A 25010-nucleotide genomic window follows, 5' to 3' on the forward strand; every position below is an offset into this window, starting at 1 on the left:
CGTGTATCAATGGGTTACGCATGCGTTAGGAAACCCCCCTTCTCGCGAACTTCTTAAATATAGGTCAAAGTGATTTCCCCTCAATGTTAACATGTAACACAAATATTAAAATGTTATATTTTTTTTAGTAGTAAAAATTTCCTCAAATAGCTAAATCACTTGATATTGTAAGTTTTTACTTTTTATTTACAAACATTATTTACTGCGGTCCTTCTGTCTTGAAAGCTTCATTGACAACAAAAACAGGTGCAAGGTGGACATAATTTTGTCCACATCAAAATGCCGCCCAAAAAGAAAAAGGGGAAGGGAAAAGGAAAGAAAAAGAAGAAGGATGGTTTGTAATCAATAATCATTATATAATCATTATCTTTTACACATAAAGGAGCCTATATTATACATTATAGAGACTTTATATATATATATGGAATCTCTCTCTCTCTCTCTCTCTCTCTCTCTCTCTCTCTCTCTCTCTCTCTCTCTCTCTCTCTCTCTCTCTCTCTCTCTCTCTCTATTGATTGACAGACCAGACTTGAATTTGAATCCACAACTCAGAATATTCAGTCAAGTGCTCTACTATATATTTTTTAAAATGTAGTATCTGGTATGGCAATCAGAGGCCGGGGTCTATATTCATCACATTTCCCCCTTCAATTAAATACTTTTCAAAGACCAAATACCAGATTCTTTCGCTAGCAGGATTTAAACTAGTGCCAGAGCTCTTAATAAGGCTTTGACAGTCACAGTATACTGCGGAAGATTATCATCATTTTAATCGTTAGTTTGTTTTCTGTCTTGTAGATGCTCAGTTGGCATTGGATGACCAATACACTCAAACCATGAACAAAATTGAGGCATTAAAGGACCACTTGGGTATCAACATTCACATAAACATTCAACTTATCTTCAAATATTTGTGTTAACTTTTCTTCATTTCTGTATGGAAAAAATATTTTTGATGGGTTTTTCCCTCAGAGAGCTAAATACTTTATTAAATGTATTGAATATAATAACTAACAAAAAATTTTCTTGAAAGGTTAGAAAACTGTTCATTTTTTTTTTTTAAGGAAAAAATAGTCTGATTTATTTTTCTGAATTACTTTCATTGCTCCTCAATAGCTGTAAGAAAAGAGTTGGCTCGTCGTAACCAAGCAGGGAGTGAAAGCATGAAATCCCAGGTGGAGGAAACAAAGGGTGAATTAGAGGATCTCAAGAAAAATCAACTGGACATTACAGCTGGTAATTTACAGACATTCTATCTTAGGATGAAATATTAAACTTTAGGTCAAAATAAAGATTTGAATGGTGTTTTTTTGCCATTTTCAAAAGTAAAATATCTTGCTTTTCATTAAAGGTCATAAAGAAAATAGATTTTATATTTAAAAAAAAAACACTTTTTCAATTAAAAGAGATATCATAACTCTTGCAATAAAGATATATCATTGCACGTTACATTTTGAAATTACAATAATTTAATTAATTTTAATCTATGATATTTTGTACATACAAAGTATTGATTTATTTCAGCAATGACAACACAGTATAAAACTATGCAGACAAAGAAGAATTATACCATTCATCAACTGGAAAGAGAGCTTGCTCAGACAACAAAGCAATTAAGTAAGAGAGAAAGAGGGAGGTACTTGAGTCTAATTATAATGGAGAGAGAGAGAGTGTTTAAAAGTGTAAAACAATATACATATATATCAAAATGCATCCATATTTTATCCCAAACATTTGTTATACACAATATTGAATATAAGACTGATTTTGTGCAGACTGTTGCTTACACATGTACATTATAATTGTGTTACAAAAGTGTTTACTTCGCTGTTTGTCTGAAAGGTACTACTTTTAAACATGGAAATCAATTAAATACCAGTTCATCTTAATACTTTAGAGGAAACAGAAAGAAAACTGAAGGAAACAGAGGATGACAGGGACCGAATAATCAAGGAGAAAGATGAAGAGATCGCTGAGCTAAACCACAACATGACGGCGCTAGAACACAGCTATAAGCGCATTCTAGATGTAAGTGTAGGAACTTTTTTATTGCCTTGGACAGTAAATCTGTTTGAGCATTGGAGAACAAAGTGTATGAAAATAAGTAGATATAAGTACAGTATATCTCAGAATTTATTTTTCCACTGTGGGCAAGGCCTACTTTCAGTAAATTTACTAAGTGAATTTGATAAATCTGAATTTTTTATTGGGGGAGGGGTCTGAACCTTCCCCCCTGAACCCTTAATTCCCTCAAGATTTGGGTAATTCACATATATATCAAAATATATTTAAGAGATTTATTACAGATGAATTATCTAACATTTATTTTTATTACAGTTTTCAGTATCATATTTGTCATCAGATGATGCACAATTCAAAATATTACAACAATTTTTTTGCTCATGAATATTTTCTCCTCCTTAAACTTTGATTTAAAAAATAATTGTTTTTTAAAAACAGCCATGCAATATTCAAGCGCTATAATATTTCTCTTGATAAACCTATGCTAATAACATGACATGAAACTGAACATTAAGCAGTCAATTCAAGATTGTTCATTGAAATTCCAAGTTTTTCTTACAATTTATTTCTGAAATTTGAACTGTAAAAAAATTTATTCAAGGATGCCCTTCGCAAATTCATTGAGAAACTTGAGATGGCCAAAGAGAAATGGGAAGACACAGCAACAATGATTCAGACACGGAACAAGCAAACTCTGATGGAACTACAGATGACCGATCCCTGGACGTTTGATGAAGTCAAACCAATGCGAGCTCTGCATTTTTAGTCTATATGTGCAACAGTTTTTATGTAATTCTTGTTTTTGTGTTTGTGTCTTAAAATATTTTCAGGAAATGGTGAAAATACATTGTAAAAGTAATATTAGCATAAAGAATAAATTAAATCATGTAAAATTTTGGATTGGTTTTGTTGCTGCATAAAACTTTCTTGCAATTACATGTATTTTTTCTTTAAGAGTTCCGAGGTCATGTCAAACTTCTGTACAAAAATCCTTACTGGATCATATTCCTTTTCCCTCTATCTGGCTAATAGAGCTTATAAGAGTAAATGGTGTGTAGTGACCTTGAAGTAAGCTTTAGGGTCAAAGGTGAAGGTTATATCAGTACTCTTTAAAATCCAGTTTTTAACCATAACCTCTGTTTTTCCATGGACAAATCTTGCTCAGAATTTTACCAAAAGATTACCTATTGATAAGGGTGAATAGTAATCTTGAACTGAATATCTTTGTCAGACCTTTGTGTAAAATCTTTGTACAGTCTCTTATTTTTCTCCCATTGGCCCCATATGCTTTATAGTACACCCATAGAATGCTTGTAGAATAAATAATGGGACAAGATCTCCAGTCAAAGGTCATGGTTAAAGCCAAATCCTTCTGATATGTTCTCCATTTGAATGGCCCATACAAAGGAAATTGACGTTTTCATCTTTCTTTCTTTTTTTAAATACAAATTCTTTTTACTGTGATAATTAAGGTTGCTGTGGTCATATTACTATTTGATTTTCGTAAAAAAAAGTCAAAGAAACGCGTCGAAAGAAAGGTAGCCTAGCTACGACGAAGTAAATATTATTTTACATTCTTTCTTGGGATGACTCGATACCAAGTCAAATAACCATGCAACTGATGTTTGACATAAATGATTCCATTTAATAAACATATAAAGCTTGATGAATATATGACAATAATACTGTATCATATCTGGTACACCAAGCACAGTGCATCGAAACTCACTTCGCCATCATTTAATCTAATCCTAATCTGGTGGAAGTTGGGGGGGGGGGGGATTAGTACCTATATAAATCCTATTTATTATATTAATGTTGTTATTTTAACCTATTATTTCATCATGCCCCCCTCCCGATAAAAAAATGAAACCAAGGTGGGGTGGACAGGTCCTTCAAATTTAAATTTTCAATATGTAAATTTAAGAAAAATGCCCCCTCCTGCTAAATATAAAGTTCTAATGTTCAAATTTTTATAAAAATCATTATATTTATACAAAAAAACATTGTTTTTTTTTAAATTGAATTATGAAAATCTATTTTTAAATACAATTTGATTAAAATCAGATCCTCGATGCTCCCGAATAATTAAGTATTGCTTCATTGGAACACACATGTATCGTTTACAGATTGCGACAGTATCGATGGTCTGATTTTAATCAGATCATGTCTATTTCAGAACATATAACATTTATAAAAAAAAAAATTAAAAATTCAAATAATATGACTTTGGAAAAAAGGCGTTTATAATACCTATATTTGGGATTTTTTATCAAAAAGACACACATAAAAAAAAACCGTTCCTGACAGAGTCGCCACTATGTTTTCAAAGTTCGCGCGAGTCAAATGATATAGGTCCCAACACCCCTAATATACACCCAAAACGTTCTGCTTCAAATTCCTGTTAATTCTTGGCTACAGATATTTAAACTTCCCGAATCGACATCTGCTGTGGACAACATTAGACTCTTTGGATCTTTTTCAGGAATATTGCACTGGTTTTCAAACAAAGACAAAACACAACCTGGAAACACAAAGATGTAAGTTTAACCAATCTTTTTTTTTATGTTACATGTATCCTTTTACACCCCCTACATATAAAGATACTTTCGTTTTGTTTGAATATTGTTATATTGCCAAGTTTTATTTTTATCACTATTTCATTGTGTATATACTATTAGTATTTACTACCTGCAGTTTATCAATATGTTACATGTATATATGAGAACTTGCAATTTTGTTGGTAAATACACAATACTTTGAACATAAACTTGTATCGATTAATGTTATTAATGATCGTTAAATATCATTATCATATTATATATGATCGTTTGATATTGTTATCATGTCCTCTATTTTACAGAAAATAAACATTTTTTAAAAATCCAAACATGCCTGATGACCAGAGAATTCGAAGACTACACAATGATCTCAAGGCGAGGCTGGCGATAGACTATCTCCACCCTACAGTTAATGGGGGCACTGACCGTCAAAGGTTTCTGATGAACTGTAGAGACTATCTGACAACCCCCAGAGAACAGGCCATTGAAAATGTGGTCTATGTGCTGGACATCTTCGAGAAAAAGGGAATCATGTCTCCGGGAGAATATGGTAATTTGAAAGAAGTCGTTCGAAATTTGAACGTGGAGATCTTAGAACTGATCAGGGAAGCAGAGGACGGGATAAGACGAATAAGGGAAGGGGACGGCGCACAAAATACCGAGAGCAGAGAGAATGCCTCATGTAAGATATCAAAGCTCGGCGATCCATACATGCAACTTATTTTTTGATTTTGATAATTTTGGTAGATTCAATAAAGTGAATTACGGTACAGAGTTTTTAAATCTTTTTTTCAGATGGTGGCTACATTTGTAACGCAAGAAACATCACAGTCAATGGGGGACACGTTACCTTTGGACCCATAGGATAAGCTCTCCGTTGATCTTGGAGTTTCAATACCCGTTTTAGCATCAAATTTTATCTTAGAGACCACTAATAAACCTCAAAACATTTTGATGCATGTAATCATTAGATATTTTTAGAATTCTTTAAAGTTCATACATTCAAAATATTTGCGATTGTTTTACTTCAAAATATATAATTGATATTCGCAATTGATTTATTGCATTAATGCCATTTGCAAATTGTACCAAATGTCTTATTTTTCTCGCTTGGATGTGTATTTTTTGTTAGTGATAGACCACACGGTTGTGGGGATACATATTTGTGCTTGTGTATAGTTATATAGGACCCACCTCGTCATTGTTTTCGTCTGTGATTTCCTTCCCTTCCACGTGTGTCCATCCTTTCATTAATATCTATGCGCACTTACATTTTGTAAGGAAGTAGATTCGGGACCTTGGAATACTCCAATAATGTAGTGGTCGATGGAAGTGTACCCATATAAGAGTTAACCCACTGTCTTAAAGAATGCTTTACACATGCAGTAGTTTCATTTTTCATTTTTTATTGTATTGTCAAAGTTTACTATTTTGACTGAATATATAATATTAATTGTTGTGTAACGTGTACTTTATATCTTTGTATCATGTTTTATTAAGTTTACTGACATCTATCAAATCAGTGTATATCTTTTAATTACAAAGATGTTTGCAAACAATATCATTTTGTGAAAACTTGTGTAGAAAGAGCCATGTGCTTAACTGTTTCACAACCTCCTCCGAGTTCGACTTACCAATCGTGTTTTGTTGGGTTTCTGTATACGATTAGACGATATTAATTAAAAGTGAATGTTCATTAATGATGTCATAAATAAGACGATATATGAAACTATTATCTACAGACAATAAAGTCTAACCCTTGTCGCTTAGTAGAAATGACACTTTTCTGCATGGTTACATGTATGTGTGACTGCAAACCCCTCCTAGCGATACCTCCATACCATGTGCCCATCAACTGGATGGCCGCCAGGATCAAATCACAATATACACAGAAAAACGTTAATACCTAACTTTAATTACACAACATGTAGATCGTTAAATTAATTGTCTAACCACAAGCCTTCAGACTGGCATATGGAGAAAGTACCTTTTATAAGTCGGTCTTATTCAAGTGACCTCAAAAGCCTGTGTTTACTATATACATGTAGTACCTAGTTACCAGGTGCTAATTTCTTTCAAATCTCGTTGCAGTTACTATAGTATCCAGTCACTACATAATAGCTAACTACATGTTTACTTGCGACTAACATCCATTATACTTTATTGATTGTACACAATTTAACGAAGTTTTACAATTTATTAAAGACAAGACACTCTTAATACAGTCAAACTTAAAATGGTTTAAAGTAAAAAGTCAAATATTGAAATAAACACTTAGAAAAGTTAATTTATGTTGAATAAGGTTTTGGCTAAAACTAGATATAATATACATGTAAATAACAGTTATTAAGAATGTGATAAACTTCAATAGTAAACAAAATGTTTATATTTGTGCCTCTATTGGACCTTTATACAAAGCAAAATATTTAATGAACAATCAATGAAAATTTCAAGTGATAACTAGAAGTACTTAACGAAAGGAATGAGCTACAAGTACATGTACATCACAGAGAGTCACTACAACAGCACTAAATGGGTGAGAGCTATTGCTTCAAGACGTTCCTCCACAACAAACAATTCCGGTCCTATGTATGGTGTTTTTCTCCCCGTGGTTATCTCCACTTTGATACGTACATCTTACGTGGGTTCCCCTCTGTTCCAAGGTTCCATAATATACAACCCATCGTCCTCGTGCTCCCCTATCCCCCTCTTAGCTTCCAACCATTTATTTCATCGTCTGAAATAGGTGGTGGCACGTGACTAATTATCCGGCCGCGGCGATTCCAGTAAATTATCCCCCAACTCATACTAGTACAAACAGACAGACAACGTGATCATACACACATATCTTTAAAGTCGTATCCAGCTGGCCAATATTCACTTCTTTGAGACGAGCGAGCGGGTTTGTGCGAATCTTCATGCAGGTTTTCTGGTTAGCCTACACAGAAATATACACACAGGATGTTCGTTAAAAATGCCGCATCATAATTTCTAAGAAATTTCAGTGATAATTATTGTAACAATGTAAAGGAATAAATCTTAAGCTTAAATAAAAATATTAGAATCTATCACATTAATACTTTTAGGCAACGTACCTTATTACTACATTTCTATGAAAGAGCGAAGGCCTTCAAATCCAGTGCGGAACAGGAAGGGGTTGGGCATGGGAACACATTGGAGGAAATGGCAGCGCATCTTGTACATGTGCATATACATGTATAAATATATGGAACCTTGGAACAGGGAAAATTTCAGGTGACCCTGAGCTTTACATTAGTCATTGTGTCGATGTATAGGGGAAGCTTGGCGCCGGTGTCTGGTTTGTAGTAGAAGCCTCCACACTGGTTGCTGATGGGAGGGGCTAGACCTTGACCGACCATCATGTGACCTCCACCCCAACCTAACCTCCACCCCAGCGACATTTACATGCTGTAATCGCTATTTTTTCAATAACAAATTGGCTATTTGACGGCTGTACATGTACATACAAATTTACCATATTTATCCGAATTTATTCCATCCGTTCTTAGATGGCAAATTGACGCACTATCGGACGAATTAAAAAATTGCTATTGTACAAAAAGTAAGAAATAGAATTTAGATACTAAATTAAAATTGTGCACAAATTATAATTCAAATTTACGAATATAAATCAAGTTTCCTTTACAAACGTTTCTTAAAAAATAGAAGAAAGTATAATTATTTATGTGACAATCTTCTAAATTATAAAATATATTGAATTTCAAATGGAATGTAGAATGTACTTACATGTACTTTAAAAAAAAAATTCTGTACAATACTTTTGGATTTAATTCATTGAAATTAATTTAAAAAGTTACTGAAAGGGGGGGGGGGGGGTTGTATAACAACGATCTGAATAAATCTACAATGGAGTCGATGAGGTCGGTGCAAGGTCTGAGCCTCGCCCCCCGTCAACGCAGCTTGACAGTTTGGGGGAGGGGAGAGATTCGCCGGAGGGGGTAGGAGATAGAGACTCCCGGGACACACATCTGTGGAGGGGGTTCCCCTCCTCCTCCTCCTCCTCCTGTCTCCACGTCTCTGTGATGAACCTCTGAAATTAAAAAGATAGAGGAAACTTTGAGTCTCATTTTAAAAGATTTTGATATAGGCGTTCGCGGATCCAGATTTTATCCCCACAATGAAGGTTGGAGGGCTCTCGGACCTATTCTCTTTTGAGAAGTGGACAGGCATAGCCTACATCTCCATGTAGGCTATGCCTGTCCACCTCTCAAAAGAGAATAGGTCCGAGGGATAATTATACTAGCCATAAATACTTTAAGCCCATTTTTGGTAACTTAAATCTGTGAATCTAATAACTACCCCATCTATATTGCCAATGTGTTATTTTAACAGATATATAACGGGATTGGGTATGGGTTGAACTCATTCAGAGAATTGCTAATATTGCAATAGATGCATGCTTTAAGAAACAATGTCGTACATTTCTGATTGAAATCAACAATCGAGTTGACAGTGATGTCAACAAGGTACATGCACTATCAATGGAACTTTTCTTCCTTTTTTGAGTTACATACAGAAGATAAGACTTTCCTAACTGACAAATAAGGTTGCATTAGTTAGAAATGATACAGAATACGTGAGATACTACGCCTATACACATAACTTTACCCATATAAATGTTCGTTTTACTTACCATTACTGCAGGCCCCTTGGTCAGCAAAGCTATGGTGCTTGCTGACAGCACAACGGTGGGCTGGAACAAAGAAGAACAAATCATTGATTAAAACTGGTGTACTAGTATTACTAAGGTTGCATGCGGTACTTTCAATAATGTAAATATACAAATACAAAGAATACTCAAATAGCAAAGCTCAAGCGCGGATCTAGCGGAGGTTGAGGAGGGGCCTCGGAAACACCACACTCTCTGCTAAAAAATTATCCCTTTGATCCCTCCCTTATTTTTTTTTTCAATCTGCAAATGTAGCTAAATAAACCAAAGAAGAAAATTAGACGAGGCACTGGTTGCTTACCAAAAACCCCATGCCACAAGTCTGGCCGAGCTCTGTCATCATCTGACATGCAATGTCAGCCATCTTCTCTCTGAAATTCAAAACAATAAATAATTTATGCTCTGATATCTGTTAATTTTTCTTTTATATAAGAAAAATTGTTTTCAAAAATATTTTTAAGCATCGACTTACCTGGTAAAGAGAGGGAAAGGTTTATTAAAACCGAACATATCCAAAACTTATTCTCTAGCGGCAGCGCAAACAAACAAAACTTAAGTTATTACTAGCTTAGTAATTGTGACGTCACAACCCGTCATGCATTGTGACGTCATTGGATTGACCCCAGTAGGATAGCCTGACATTATAGCATTGAATCATGATTTTTTGAAGTATACACTCTCATAACTGCCGCGGTGTGTGCATACAAATTGAGTAACGCGCGTTAGCGCGTTATGAAAATTTGTATGCACACACCGCGGCAGTTATGAGAGTGTATACTTCAAAAAATCATGATTTAATGCTTATATTTACATTTTTTTAACTTCTTGCCTTGTCTGCAAATGTGAATTATACCTTAAAATTCCGATCTTATCCTAAGGGTAAGTTAACATTAATGGAAGAGCCACAGTAACAGCCACAAGCGTGAACTTTGATTTTCGCTTGTGACGTTGCAGTTTACAGCGTTCAACGTTTGTGACGTCATAATAAAACTCGTCAATTTGACCTTTGACTACTTGTTGCATTTAGAGGCATTTAAACATCACGGAATTTAATGGAAAAACACAGTAGAATGTAAATATAGGTCAATAAATTTTGTGTTTGAAATATTCTCTTATCTGCTAATAACTCCTCATTCTTCTTTTTTTCAGAAAAAGCATAATTCAGTTTGATTTACATGCATTCCAAAATTTCACCCAATCTGTGTGTGACGGAGAGTTGGTTATGGAATTATAGCCAATTGGGTTAATCGCAACTCGTTCCAAAAATATCGATGAATCTTACCACGGGTCTATGACAACTCATCGAAAGACAACTCATCGAAAAAAATTCATCGATGAGTTGTCGTCATCCACGAGATGTCTTTCGTTGACATGTCACGTCGGTGAGTTTTATTTTCGATTAGTTGACTTTCGATGAGTTGTCGCATTCGGCGAGTTGTCTTTCGATGAGATGTCCGGCACCGCTCTGAAGCTCCGATTCCTCAATTACACAATGTACCATACCCGTTTTGATTTTTGCATCCACGCCTGTTTTTATGCTCATAAATATTAAGGTAGATCGTGTCACAGGGGCCAATCTTTATTTATATGGTTACATTGAAATTAATGTTAAAACGGGCTCGGCCCCTGTGGATCGTGTGTTTTATATGTGTAGCGTCGCTGGTATGGGATTCAATTAGCGCCCCATCTATTTGGTATGGCATCTTTCCCCATTTTGCTTTGCAATTAATCTTATAAGAATAAATGATGCAAAATACCGTCCTATGATAATGCATGTAAGCGATGAAAGAATGCGTTCGTTGTTTTGTTTTTGATAAACGGCAAAATAATTTATGAAGGATATCAGTCTCGGGTGGCCATTCGTCTTATATGTACATCCCTTATGACTACTTTGTCTTCGGAGATTTGTCAACACATTAATTATTATGCATGAAGACTAATACAGGTCTTGAGGTACAATTCACTAGTACTTTGTGCCTATTTACATGATTACGATGTCCAGGTTACACATGACTGCATGATGCGAGTCTTCAGGATTTTTATAAGTGCATGACAGAGCAGAAATTTCTGTTGCCAAATAAAACAAATTATATAATTAGGCTATTATATGTAAGTAAGTAAGTAAATGAATTATTATAGTGACGTGTTTTATGAACAAATAAAGATACATGTATATGATATAATGCCTTAATGAATAAACACCCGGCCCATCGGACCTATATGTCACCTTATAAACATGAATATACAAATAATTGTCCCCCGTGACAGCAAATAGTTGCTTCCTACAGAAGAAAAATTTATTTGTCGATTTGCATGTTTTCTTCATGATAAAATGAGTTATCGGACTTCGAATGTAATGTTTGCGACTCGAATTACGTCAAAGTTTCGAGTTTAAAAACTATGAAAATCAAATGCCGCTGGCTAATAGTTTTGATGGCTACAAATTCACCATGGGCAGATAGAACGAAAGCTATTCCATGGTTAGATGGGATACACTGTATCATGTTTATTCGACGAAATTTCAAATAGAAAATATTCTCAGAGGTATAATAATATATACATTGTGACAATGGTTTTCTCGGGGGGGTTACCCCCCGCCCCCCCCCCAAATAAAAAAAAAAACAACAAAAAACAGGCACTATATATTGTGACATGTTTTGATTTCAATCAATGCATCAATGAATTTTGTGGATGGAAAAGAATAGTCTTACACATACTATGGCAAAATGATAGCGTTTAAATTGAATTGCATTCTTTTTCAAAGTGTTTGTTGGAGACGCATGACCTAATAGTCTGCATAACTGCAGAGACTTTCTGTTAATACACAGAACAGGCCATAGGAAATGTGGCCAAGGTGCTTTTAGCAAAAATGATATTTGAGAGAAGTCGTTAGAGATTTGAACGTTGAGATCTTAGAACGAATCAGGGTATTAGAGAACGGGATAAAACAAATTAGATATTTGAGACTTGCAAATAAATAAAGAACACGCCTAATTTTGACAAGCAGTTGTCATGTCATATTTGGGAGTTGATTTTAATCAACTCTCCTATGCAGTTACTCTGGCAAACCGAAAGTGAAACAGTGTTTGGACCTAAGCACAAATCATCACCGCTGACAAGACTTAGTTCTTGAAAATAATAGAAAAATTCAAAGTAATGTATGCTGAAGCATTGTTTTTCAAGGAAACTTTGAAAATAGTAAGATTTTATGTAATACGCACAACTAAGATATTTTTATAGTCTCATGTATTCCTACGCCAGAGTTTAATATAGCCTCGTTCAACCAAACGCTCGGCTGTCTCCGTAAATCTCCGACAAGCAGAAAGGTTCTCTTGCTTGTCGGAGATTAACGGAGACAGCCGAGCGTCTGGTTGAACGAGACTATATTTCGATATCAATAGTGCTTGGATCCATAAAAATTTTTGAATTGCTTCGATTACTAATACATAGTTTGAAATCTATCTTTAAATATTACACAACATGATTCATATGGGGTTTCTCGAAATTCTTGTAGGAAAATTCTAAAATTCATATAATAAAAAAGTGCGTAATTCAAATACAGACTAGAAACTAATTGCCATGCAAGATAAGTTTATATAAAATAAATGATAATCGATAAAATCAACTCCCGTCACACTACCCGGTAAATTCATGATTTACAACATGGTAGTTATATGAAAACGCAAAGGAAAAGAGTGCAAGAGGGCTACAAAGTCATTAAAGGACGGACGGTCAGCAGACTCAAGAAAAGGTCTGCTGGTAAGATTTCTTTAAACTTGGTAACAAAAAGGTGGACGTACAATTTTCAAAGGTTAAAATCATGTGCGTTTATAACTTTGCTTTAGCTTGTAGCTGCACAATAAATGCAGAAAACGTCATAGTAAACGGAGGAGCTGTGACATTTGGAAGCATAGGGTGAACTCATCGATGGCTTTAAGGTGTCTGGTGTTCATACTTTTGGAATTATTCTTAATGATACTGAAAAGTTTTGTAACAATCATTGCTAATGAATTAAGATATCAACAAACCAATTGTTTGATTTGATGTCTTGGTCATTAACGACTATATCTTCTAATGAAACCCTATAAACTGTCATGTTGTGAATTTTGAATTTACCGGCAGTAAATACAAAATTCACAACATGACAACTCCTTTTAAACCATCGATGATATTTTTGCTTTTTGCTCATTATTGATGGGAAACGTGCTGTGTTTTTGGTTATGTTTGTGAGGTTTTTTTTATTTACGACACCTTGCTTGAGATTATATTAATTTCCGTATTTTTTTCCTACTTTGGTCCTTCCAGTGTCTGTTGTTGTTGTTGGGTTTTTTTTAATTCGCTGTCTCGCGTACTTTATTATTATCTGTTTACAATTACTTACATGTATTAGGTTTGTTACTGACTAACTGACTACGGAAATATATCGGGTTGACAAATCTCATAGACGGCTCAGAGTAACTAACATAATGAGTGTTTTGTTTTCCAAAAGACTTAGTATCAAATGAGACATTTTTTTTTTCTCACAAGAAGCTATGATCTTCGAAAATTCTCGTAAAATTGGCGTTACATCTCGTTCAGTTTAACACGATCAAAGTCTTCAAAATTCTCGTTCCCAGCTTTCAAATAGTCTTCGCTGCGCCCTTGTTTAATTGCAATGGTTTTTTTTGTATATTTAATTTTGAACGTTATTTTGCTATTCTTTGCAGAGGTTTGAGCAAATATCGACGCTGCCGTTTATTTTATTATGCTATAGACACAACAAAGTGACGTCGATTCAGAGGGCAACTACTGAACTTACAAAATGCGGTTTCTGTATAAAATATTATGAAACGTCGGCCATATTGCCGAATATAAGTTCTCACCCGACGGACATAGAGATATATCCGGTGTAATGAAGAATAATGACCCCCGTAAAATAATGACCGGGGTCATTTTTCTACGTAGAATAATGACCCCTTTGCCTGAAGAATAAATGTCATTTTCATAAAAATGAGCACACTCCACATGAAGAAAAGTGACCCCTGTAGAATAATGACCCCCTTATAGATTAAAGTTTTTCAGTATATTTTTTTATTATTTGTGAAATAGTCTTTACAGTATTGTAATTTTTACTGCTGCAGTTTACAGAAAGTAACAGAAATTAAAATTCATATTCAAATAAACTTAAAGTAAATGAAGGGGTATATCTTAGAAAATAAAAAAATCCTTCCGTTATAACAAGATATTGACGTATTGCATCGGGGTATGGTTGTCATCTTAACAATTACATTTACATATATCTATGGTGTTCCGATAGGACCACTTCGACCTTAGGGCAAAGATGCGAAGTTGCAAAGGCGATAGTACGAAGGCGAAGGAGCAAAAGGGCGAAGATGCGACGACGAAGCGCGAAGATGTGATGCCTAAAGTGCGAAGGAGCGATACTACTATCGCTCCTTCCCAACTTTGCACTCTGGCTTTCGCATCTTCGCACTTTCGCATTCGCCTTTTTTTATTGCATTCAGCAAGTCTCGGTCGATTACATAGAATTTAATACAGGCACCGTACTACTCGTCAAGGTTTTCCGATTAATCCATGCTATTATTGGTACGCATGCGCTAGGCCATCGTGCTTACTATGAATGTTTATAAATATTTTAATGTGTACATGTAACATATATGTTTACCAGTGCTGGCTATGCCTAATCATTATCTACTCCACACAAAATTTAATGTCCGCCATATACATGTATAATGTGTACATAAGCACTTCCAGACGTCTGTCACTTACCAGCCGTCTGTTCATCGTGGACTAAACACAGTAACATTCTTATTTCATTATGCGACACTCCTTGCTCATGCATGGATCTGGAGGGGGAGAGGAGATCTGCCCCCCCCCCCCCCGGAAAATTCAATATTAATAATTTCACGCAGTAAAAGGGGAGAGGGAGTCCTGACCCCATCCCCCCGGATAATTTTATTTTATTAATTTTATAACAAAAAAAAATGCCTCGGAACCCTTTAAACGATGGAGAGCTCCGCAATTATAAAACATAGGTAATCACAGATTACAAAGCTCACCGAGACGAGGCATCACCTTTATAAGGCATCACCTTTATAAGACCACCTTTATCATATTATATGAAAACCATCCTTTATGATCTTGGATATTCATGGATTCTGTTTTGAAACAATATCGTATATTATCTGTTAAAAATTGTATGATAATCATATGTTCATATGTTAATCAATACAATAATATAAAATTAAAATTGCATCCTATCATAATTACAATATATATCATATAATACCATAAAATACCGTAAAAAAAATTGTGAGATATGATATTGTAACGTATGATATGACATTGTATTGTGTTATACATTATTATATTTGATCAAACAATACAATATCATAAAACATAATACAATATAGTATTATATGAAACAATATCATACTGCAATAATACATCATAACATTGAAACATATGATGTTACATTGTATAATTAAGCATTGAATCATTATTGTTCCATGCTTATATTTACGTTTTTTAAACATGTATTTCCTTCCCGCAAATATGATTTTTTTAAAAGGCTCTGTTTTATTCAATGAGTATTGCGAAATTAACGGAATTGCCACTTGAACAGCCGAAATATCCTGACAAAAATAGTGCACATCGTTTTATATTCTAATAACACAATTTTATTTTTCTTTCTGTAATTTAATGAAATTACTCTTGATATACTAAGAAATTAATCAATTGAATTCATTTAACTGTCAAAATATATTTACATCAATGAGATATTTATCAGCGTAAGTATAATATCAGGTCGTTATCTGGTTTGAAGTCGCGAGAAGAGTCAGTTCTTGTTCTTCGAGATATACTGAAGGAATACTGAATGTATTCATACGCACCAGATTTGGTGATTGGGTCTTCTGTATTATGCGTAAATATCACTCAAATCAACCAATGCAATTTAATAGAGGGAACGAAAGTGAATGTAAATAGTATAATATGATATTGTATTGTATGATACTGTATCGTATTTGATACATAATATGATATTGTATTATATAATAAAATATAATTTAATACAACATTGTATCATATCAAATGATACAATATCATGGGATAAAGTAAAATATTTATAGTAATTAATAATAAATTAGTAAAAATTCAATCATACTATACACATTGTATCATATGATACAATAATATATATCAAAATATCATAAAATACAATTTCATGTGATATGATAATATATAATATAAACCAATATTACATTATACAATATCGTATGATACGATATTTTATAATATTACAATATAATATATAAAATTTCATGTTTTATAATTCTATATTACAGAAACCAATATCATATTATACAATACTGTATGATACAATATAATAGAATATACAATATTTTATCATAGGATGCAATATTAAATATTGCAATATCATATGTAATAGCATCATTGGATTAAATAATCAATAAATAATACAATATAATATAATATTATACAATATTGTATCATAATATTTAATACTATAGATAACAATATCATGATACAATATCATATCATAAAATATTTAAAAAAAATGATACAATATTTTATCGTATCATATAACGTTTTACAGTATGACATATGGTATTATATTGTATCCTATTAAACAAGTGTGTTTCATATCATACAATACTATATCATAGGAATTATGTTACATCATTTAACAACAACAACATATATCTATCAAGCAGGTTTGAGTGAGGTAGGAGATTTTTTTTACCATCCTTGATAATGGAGATCAGGCTCTGCATCTGTAGCAACCTCTGCGTTTCATTTATAATATAGTTAAATCAACTATGCAAGCTATCATCTATAAAACATGTGACCTGTTCCAAAATACTAAACCTCATCAAGAATCATAAACCTATGGCTCAGATTCAGCATAAGGTATCATCATCAGAGAGCACTGCAATTAAAACTTTTACCTCGTCCAGCATCTCCAACCTTTGACTCTGATTCAGCATCCATGCCTGTCAGGTGAATCTGTATCATAAGACACACCATCCATTCAGTTTAGGTGAAGTTAGGACCTGCAATAACTAAGATATATATTTTGAGCATCCTTGATAATGGAGATCAAGCTCTGCATCTGAAGTTACCTCTGCGATTCATTCATATTACAGTTTAATCAGCTACGATGTTTGAAATAGTACTGTTATCTATTATACATGTTACCTGTTCCAAAAAACTTAACATTATCCAGCATCCGAAACCTATGGCTCAGACTCAGCATTCAAGCCTGTCATGTGCATCAGTATCATAAGACGCACCATCCATGGAAGTCTGGTGAAGTTAGGACAAGTAATAACTAAGATATCATCATCAGTGGGCACCTGTTTCAACAACTTTAACCAGTTCTTAAAATCTTAACCTCCTCCAGCATCCGAAACCTGTGGCTCAGGTTCAGCATTTAAGCCTGTCAGGTGCATCAGTATTATAAGACGCACCGTCCATACAAGTTTAATGAAGTTAGGACCAGTAGTTACTAAGATATTATCATTAAAAGGCACCTGCAACAAAAACTTTAACCAGCTCCAAAAACATTAAACTCCTCCAGCATCCGAAACCTCTAGCTCAGATTCAGCACTCAAGCCTGTCTGGTGCGTCAGTATTATAAGACACACCACCCATGCAAGTTTGGTGAAGTACGGACCAGCAGTAACTTAGATATTGCTATTAAAGGCACCTGCAACAAAAACTTTAACCTGCTCCAAAAACCTTAACCTCCTTCAGCATCTGAAAGTTAGGAACCAGATTCAGTAGGTCCAGATCCATCATCCATGTAACTTTGGTAAAGAGAGGACAAGTAATAGCTTAGATACAGGAGCTGCAACTAAAACTTTAACCAGCTCCAGACGCCGACGCCGGGGGCATAGCATATGCTCCCATTGACTTCGTCTCGGTGAGCTAAAAAGGCGAAAGCGCGAAGATTCGAAGGCGAGAGTGCGAAGTTGCAAAGGCGAAGAAGCGGTAATAGTATCACTTCTTCGCCTTCGCAACTTAGCACTTTCGTCTTCGCATCTTCGCGCTTCGCCGTCGCATCTTCTATATTCTTCATATTGTTCATGAAATATACTTGCATTGAGGATTTCCACAATACAAACTGCTGGGTATACACGAGCATCACCCAGAATTAATGATGAAACCAAAATTATGAAACGTTTACTCAACTGTTAGGCATTATAACCAAGCTGAAGTTAGTAGGCACTGACAGCAGCCATTACGCCAGTAGAGGTTAACGGCCAATAAGGAAAATCGTCAAAGTACTGAGAGTACTCGTACAGAAAATATATTTTACTTTATCCTCGGCATACTTTAGTAAGTTTAGTTAATATCAAGATGATTAATGCATCAATAATTTGTATGAGCATTGGTAACTTTGGATACAATAAAGATCGTTTGATCAAAATCAAGCAGGATATAAACCCCTAACATGGGCCCTAACCTCTTATCAACGCTTTTAGAAACGATCTTTTCTTATTATAATCGATCAGTGTTTATTATCTATTAAGATTTTCTATAGTCAGGTACTCTTCACAAATTTGCTCTAAAAGAATAAAGTCTATTCATGATCACAAATACAACATTACAACAAATGTTTAGAATATTGATGTTCATGTATTACGTAGAAGAAAACAAAACTAACGCAGAATGATTTTTTTAAAAATCACTTTCCCCAAGAAATGTATATTAGAAATATTCATATTCCTACGTTACCTGCCCCCTTAGTCTTTTTCCATAAAGATATATACATGTATCATTCTTCGATTGACAATTCATTCACCAATGAATATTGCTTATATTATTACAACAATTATTCTTTCATGATTATTGTTCGTTAATTATCACACAATATCCTCATTGTGTATGAATTTTTCTTTATAGGTGTCATTTCCCGCCGTATGTCGACGAGAGAAGTAACTTAACTGTTAACAATCAATTTGTGGCAATGTAAGAGTGTTTTGCGTGTGCTTGCTACAGATAAGAAAAACTATATACAGCGATTTATTTACAAGTTAGGTGTTTATAACTTCAAAATCAGTTGAACAGAGTGAAAAATTAAGTAATTTCAAAGTCATATCTTGGATACGGGATAACCAATGTCTATTCACGTTTACGGGGGGGGGGGGGGTCATTTGTTATGGGGGTCATTTTTCTTCATGTTTAACATGAAGAAAAATAACCCCTGGGTCTTTTTTCTTCAGAAAAATCCTATTATTCTTCAGCTAGGGGGGTCATTATTCTACGGGGGTCATTATTCTTCATTACACCGGCAGTCACGTGTTATGTGGCATTTCAGCTCAAAGGAAAGCAAAACCTGGGCTGCGTTCAAGTTCGTAGCAGCTAGGCTGTAAATATATAGGTCTATTGAACGGACCACTAGGTTAGTCGCTAGGTATCTGATTTGAAGTTAGAAATAGTCTATTAAAGACTAATTGCATCAACGTTCTTTGTTAATTTCAAGCGTAAATATACATTTTAAAATTCATTTTAACTTATAGGATGAACAAAATATCCCTAAATAAATAGATTTCATCTTTGTTACAAAGTAGTTAATAAGGTAGCCATATAAAATAATTAAGCTACGAATGTCTACGTAGTGGCTAGGTTAGCTTACCGTTCAACAACGTAGCTGCTACGTAGCCTCACGCAGCAGCTACGATCTTGAACGCAGCCAACTGTGTACATTTATTTCCAAACTTTTGAGGCCAAGAATTTCTGGCACTTTGCAAAACCAGTAAGCTTTTTTTAAATATATTTTTTCCCTTTATTTACAAGTAATTCTTAAATAAACATAACAACTAAAAAACTTGTGTAAACTAAAAATGAAAAATAACAAACAGAAGAATTAATAAAAAAAAAAACTCTCTCTCTCTCTCTCTCTCTCTCTCTCTCTCTCTCTCTCTCTCTCTCTCTCTCTCTCTCTCTCTCTCACATGTACATAACATTACTGTATCATTTACATATTAACAATGGTCTTTGAGAGACATAAACAACTTTGCTCTTACGTTTACTGAGTATGCTTTAGTTCCTACATTTCTATGCCCAAGTCCTTACATTAATATTCTTCACATATTTATGTATCTGAGTCAGTCTATGCATTCGAATGTGTATTGTATATGTTGTATGCAATAAAATATGCTCAATTCAGTTTAGCAATAGTCCCTATATTTCTATGCCTCAGTCCCTGCATCTCTATGCCTCAGTCCCTACATATTTATGCCTCAGTCTCTACATCTCTATGCCTCAGTTGCTACATTCCTATGCTTCAGTCCCTACATTTGAATGCGTCAATCCATTGCGTTGTACGACATAGATCGTCTTTGGAACACAAAGATTCTATAAGTAACAAGGCACAAATTTAGATAGGTATATTATGCATACTGACAAAACAATCCCAAAGAGAATTTTGGTCAAACAAAAAATCTTCTCAGGGCAAATATATGAAGCCCTTTTTTTAACAAAGTCTCATTGTTGTCTTAAAATACATAACTGATTGTTGCTCGTGAAAAGTACATCAGTTCTAAATATATCAAAAAGATCTTCATGAGAGCATATCGTTGGATCGTTGGAGAAAAAAAAGACGTTTGTATCATAAACAATACAAGTTTGTCAAACTGACAAATCAATTGGTTTAATGAATATGATATTGTTTTAAGGAACTGTTTGCATTTGCATTGGATAGAGAAGACGAGTGATTTGATGACAATATGAACTCTCGCTCTCTTGATTTGTCATAAATTATTAATGTTTTGCAATGATGGTCATTAATATTTCATGATGACACTTTTGGGTAATGAATTCCATGTTTCTTGGTTTTTAGAAGTGAAGAACATGTCAAGTGACATAATTAAAGCTTAATTAATTAATTAAATTTCTTTCATTCTTGATGTCTTTTTATTAATTGCATGTCTAGACCAGAAGCCTTGAATTTACAAGTACGTGTTGTTTACTGAAAGACTTCCCGTTGTGTAAATTGGAACATAAATATCATATATATAGCAATAAACTTTTCGATTGTTCCACCCACAAAATCAAATGGATGTTAACAGAAAATTTTAAAGGTCTTTCATCAAAACAAAGAAATTCTTACTGAAAATGTCTTGTAGAGTTTTCACTCAAATATATCGTTTTGTGTATTTACTTTTTGAAGAATGATTTGTTTATTCGCCTACCTGTAACTACAATACACATTATAAGCTATGGTAAATTACAAACACACTATATAGAACACTTACTCCGCTGAGATCGGACGAAGCCTTTACCCGTACACGTCATTCTGTGACACAGGAACCGCAGTCCGAAGGAATCCTTGAAGTCGGACGGAAACACACACTTCCCGTTAATTTTGCACCCTGTAAGCATGTAAAAAAGTTCAATGGAGAAAATTCCCCACTTTACCTAACTACCACTGTACTCTTTTCAGATCAAATTCCTAATACCGTATACATGTACTAGTTTCCACGGTGAGGGATTTTTACGCGTGGTACAAAGTTTGTGTAATTTCGAAAATAGATCATAACGAAAATAATCGAATACTAGCATACGGTATACTGGTAATATTCACGATTTAAATGCGATGTTTGGAATTTTTCTAAATGGTGGTCAGTTAGTTTTAAAGAATTTGTCAAAGTGTCAGGGTGACCAACATTAGTCTGTCCAAAGGGAGAAGGGACCGATTTCTTTTTATAGTCTGGGAAATTGGATAAACATAATGTAATGTGGTACTTCACTTTTTATTGATAACGCACTGCATTGTTAAGCCAGGTTTTCGTACCCCACAAAATTTTACCGTAAAATTTGTCAAGGTAATTTCTGGTTTGTATGAAGTCAATTAGCTCTTTTTTTTAAGATATTGATTGGTAAATGTTACCAATATATATACATATTTTATTCTTCATTTTATGTCACCACAATCTATATATATACATGTAAGCCGTATTTATAATTTCGTCATTTACATACATATTGATTGATTGACAGGACGGGAATTGAAGACAGCTAAGGTCATGACTTTGAAATTCTCCTGTTAGGTTTTAATTTCTTAATGAATACGAAAGTCAACTTTCGTTATTATTGTGTTTTAGTAAAGTCCTCATTAAACTTTTTCTAATTACAATAATTAAACAAGATGTTTGATTCACACGTGATCGGGGTGCTAATTTCGTTCATGTTTCAGTAACAAATTACTGCGTCTTTCAAAAGATAGCCATTTCACTATTTCAATTTCCTTGCAGTAATTTTATTTCGGATATTTTCACTTTTCTTCCCAAAAATTTGCTTAAAATGGTTTTCAAGGTAAAATATTCTTTATAATGGTGTTGTTGTAATCTAGTGTGAATAAACATGAACGTCATAGGTACAAGCACTGTTTTAATACAAACTGCATGTACTAATGACAATCGTGATACTAATACTGCAAAACTTTTTGTCAGGAAAAGGTGATAAGGTTAATAAATCTTGTTGGAACTACAAAATCACTTAATAGTACTTCTATATAAATTGAATTCTGAATAAAATCTGCACCGTTTTCCTCATTATCATTTCCTTGGTTAAAAATTAACATTATCTTGCAGATTTTCTGGAATTAACTATTACAGATTTAAATGCTTCGTCCAGATGTAGAACAGTAATTATCCGTTAATGATATAATAATTAATACACTAAGCCTGATTTTTACACTACACGCTGCATATATATGGCACGATCACAGGTGATGGTGGGTTTTGTTTTCCGGTAAAGTTTACGTTACATAATCTGTATTCAAATTATTTATGCTTAACATTTCTATTGCGACATACTTAGATACTATACAGTAACCACAAAGATTTCCGAAAACAGAAAGTATATGCCAAGGATAAATTAAGAGTTTGCGTTTACAATCCAACGAGGTTTTTTTTATTAGTTTGTTTGTTTTTTCTCTTTTTATTTTTTTTTGGGGGGGGGGGGGGTATTCACTGTTAACTAATTTTTTATTGTAAAACCAACTTATCTCACCCCTAGTGTGCTTCATACTGTAGCCCTGGTGGTCAACAAAACAGGTGGACTTGATACACGTGGACTGGTCAACATTGGACTCCCCAGGAAGACATCGAAACGTAGAGGACATTATGGTGGCACAGTCTACAAGAGAAAACCAAAAATAAAAAATAAACTGCACGAAATGGAATCATTTGTTTAAACTTAAAATGTGTTACATGCAGTTCATTTATTTTTTCATTGGATATGTTACCAGTCCCCCCCCCCACCTCCTTAATTTTAATGTGCAGCGAGCATGATGCAGAAACGTGTTGTGTGAATGTGACAACTGTCTTATGCAGGAAGACTGACCTTCGTTTGATTTCTGAAACTTGTTTCCGTAACATTTCAGTGTTTGGCAAGACCCTGGCAGGGCCACGGATTCTCCGTCCGGAATTGCACGCCCCTCGTATACACAACCTGCAAGTTACGTAATCAGCAAAAATCAAACTCTACAAAGGATTTCTGCGCAAAGACTCTTGTATCGATAAAGGAAACAGGTTTAACAACTGATCGCTAGATTTCGCTTGAGGAAATTATATAAGCACAATTTGGAAACATTTGATTTTATCTTTTTTTGCTTTAATTTGCAGTTGCTGTAACTCATATAAGATGCAAAAGACATTAACAACATAAATACAGACATTATACAGAGCACCGTAATCTTTCTAAAGTCTAGCTTACAATCGGAACTTACCGGTATTGGTCTTTGGCTGGAATAAGTTCCGGAACACAGTGTAGGAAGTGACCTCGGTCAAACTCCACAGGCCCCCCAACAAATATGTGATCAGAACGCCGTAAAGGTTCATTGTCTCCAACAGCAAAGGATCTAGTAGAAAATGCGTTGACAGTTATAGTTATTAAGTGTGTAATTTAAATGTAATTAACAAAATATTCATCAAAAGAAGACATTAATAATTTTTTATTACAAATCACATCGCTCTCAGACATATCCGAAACAAACCATTTTAATGCGTACTTTAAAACTGGACTTACTAATCAGGTCAATTTTTTTTTTTACTGATAATTAAATGTGAATTTAGCAATTTATAAAGACTTTTGAAACTCTTTGCAGCAATTAGCTTAAAATGTTGTCTTACCTGGCGCAGGTTTGGATGAGCACGTCCGAACGTTTAACATGCAATGTTAGAGCTATCAAAGGAGTTCTCTGGATTTAAATATAGCCAGCAATGACATCACGCAAGATAACGTTTTGACGCACCTGACAACTTGACAACAATCAGCGGGGCTTGGTAAACTGGGTTTCTGCTAAACCCAGACAGTTTTGGTTAAGTTAACCCTTGGAACATGCTAATGATATGATTATATAATGCTTTTAAACTGGTGTTCATTCGATGATAAAATTTTATCTACACTGCACATCACAAAATGCATAGGTAATGTGACAAATTGCAGTAATAGTGAAATGATGTTTGCAGACACTTTTTGGACTTTGCAAAAATTTTAACAGGCGTTTATTGTGTAAATATGACAGATGATCCACAAGATAAAAGACGAATTAGTGGCATGAAAATTTCATGCATTGACTATGTCATTAATTAGGAAGTGCGTGAACAATTCTGCCTAGCTTTAACTGATCCTTTGTTGAAACCAAAACCCTAGGCGTTGACATAATGAAGACATGTTGCACC

The 25010-nt window shown here is 34.2% G+C and overlaps 4 protein-coding genes and 1 long non-coding RNA gene across 5 annotated transcripts; 2 read left to right on the forward strand and 3 right to left on the reverse strand.

The window, feature by feature from the left end:
* Nucleotides 1–173: 173 nt before the first annotated feature.
* On the forward strand, nt 174–2920 carry LOC105338664 (dynein regulatory complex protein 12). Its single transcript, XM_011443884.4, has 6 exons — nt 174–334; nt 799–870; nt 1117–1236; nt 1525–1617; nt 1898–2028; nt 2624–2920. The coding sequence occupies exons 1-6, from the start codon at nt 280–282 to the stop codon at nt 2786–2788; spliced, it is 636 nt and encodes a 211-aa protein (XP_011442186.1). The 5' UTR covers nt 174–279; the 3' UTR covers nt 2789–2920.
* Nucleotides 2921–4405: 1485 nt separating this feature from the next.
* Nucleotides 4406–6279, forward strand: LOC105338663 (uncharacterized). Its single transcript, XM_011443882.4, has 3 exons — nt 4406–4562; nt 4886–5265; nt 5379–6279. The coding sequence occupies exons 2-3, from the start codon at nt 4914–4916 to the stop codon at nt 5450–5452; spliced, it is 426 nt and encodes a 141-aa protein (XP_011442184.2). The 5' UTR covers nt 4406–4562; nt 4886–4913; the 3' UTR covers nt 5453–6279.
* Nucleotides 6280–7195: 916 nt separating this feature from the next.
* On the reverse strand, nt 7196–7508 carry LOC136272954 (uncharacterized). The gene is made up of 2 exons (XR_010711032.1): nt 7428–7508; nt 7196–7320 (listed from the first exon to the last, which is right to left on the reverse strand). It is a non-coding gene; the product is annotated as an uncharacterized lncRNA (long non-coding RNA).
* Nucleotides 7509–7512: 4 nt separating this feature from the next.
* LOC117681825 (uncharacterized) lies at nt 7513–9911 on the reverse strand. The gene is made up of 4 exons (XM_066076291.1): nt 9767–9911; nt 9596–9665; nt 9259–9318; nt 7513–8655 (listed from the first exon to the last, which is right to left on the reverse strand). Exons 1-4 carry the CDS (start codon nt 9802–9804, stop codon nt 8467–8469), a joined length of 357 nt encoding a protein of 118 aa, XP_065932363.1. The 5' UTR covers nt 9805–9911; the 3' UTR covers nt 7513–8466.
* Nucleotides 9912–20253: 10342 nt separating this feature from the next.
* On the reverse strand, nt 20254–24669 carry LOC105338661 (uncharacterized). Its single transcript, XM_034447935.2, has 6 exons — nt 24459–24669; nt 24056–24187; nt 23671–23778; nt 23338–23463; nt 21579–21695; nt 20254–20679 (listed from the first exon to the last, which is right to left on the reverse strand). Exons 1-6 carry the CDS (start codon nt 24496–24498, stop codon nt 20609–20611), a joined length of 594 nt encoding a protein of 197 aa, XP_034303826.1. The 5' UTR covers nt 24499–24669; the 3' UTR covers nt 20254–20608.
* Between the last annotated feature and the right edge of the window lie 341 nt (nt 24670–25010).

The sequence above is a fragment of the Magallana gigas genome, chromosome 2 (genome assembly GCF_963853765.1).
Source record: "Magallana gigas chromosome 2, xbMagGiga1.1, whole genome shotgun sequence".
Classification (NCBI taxonomy): domain Eukaryota; kingdom Metazoa; phylum Mollusca; class Bivalvia; order Ostreida; family Ostreidae; genus Magallana; species Magallana gigas.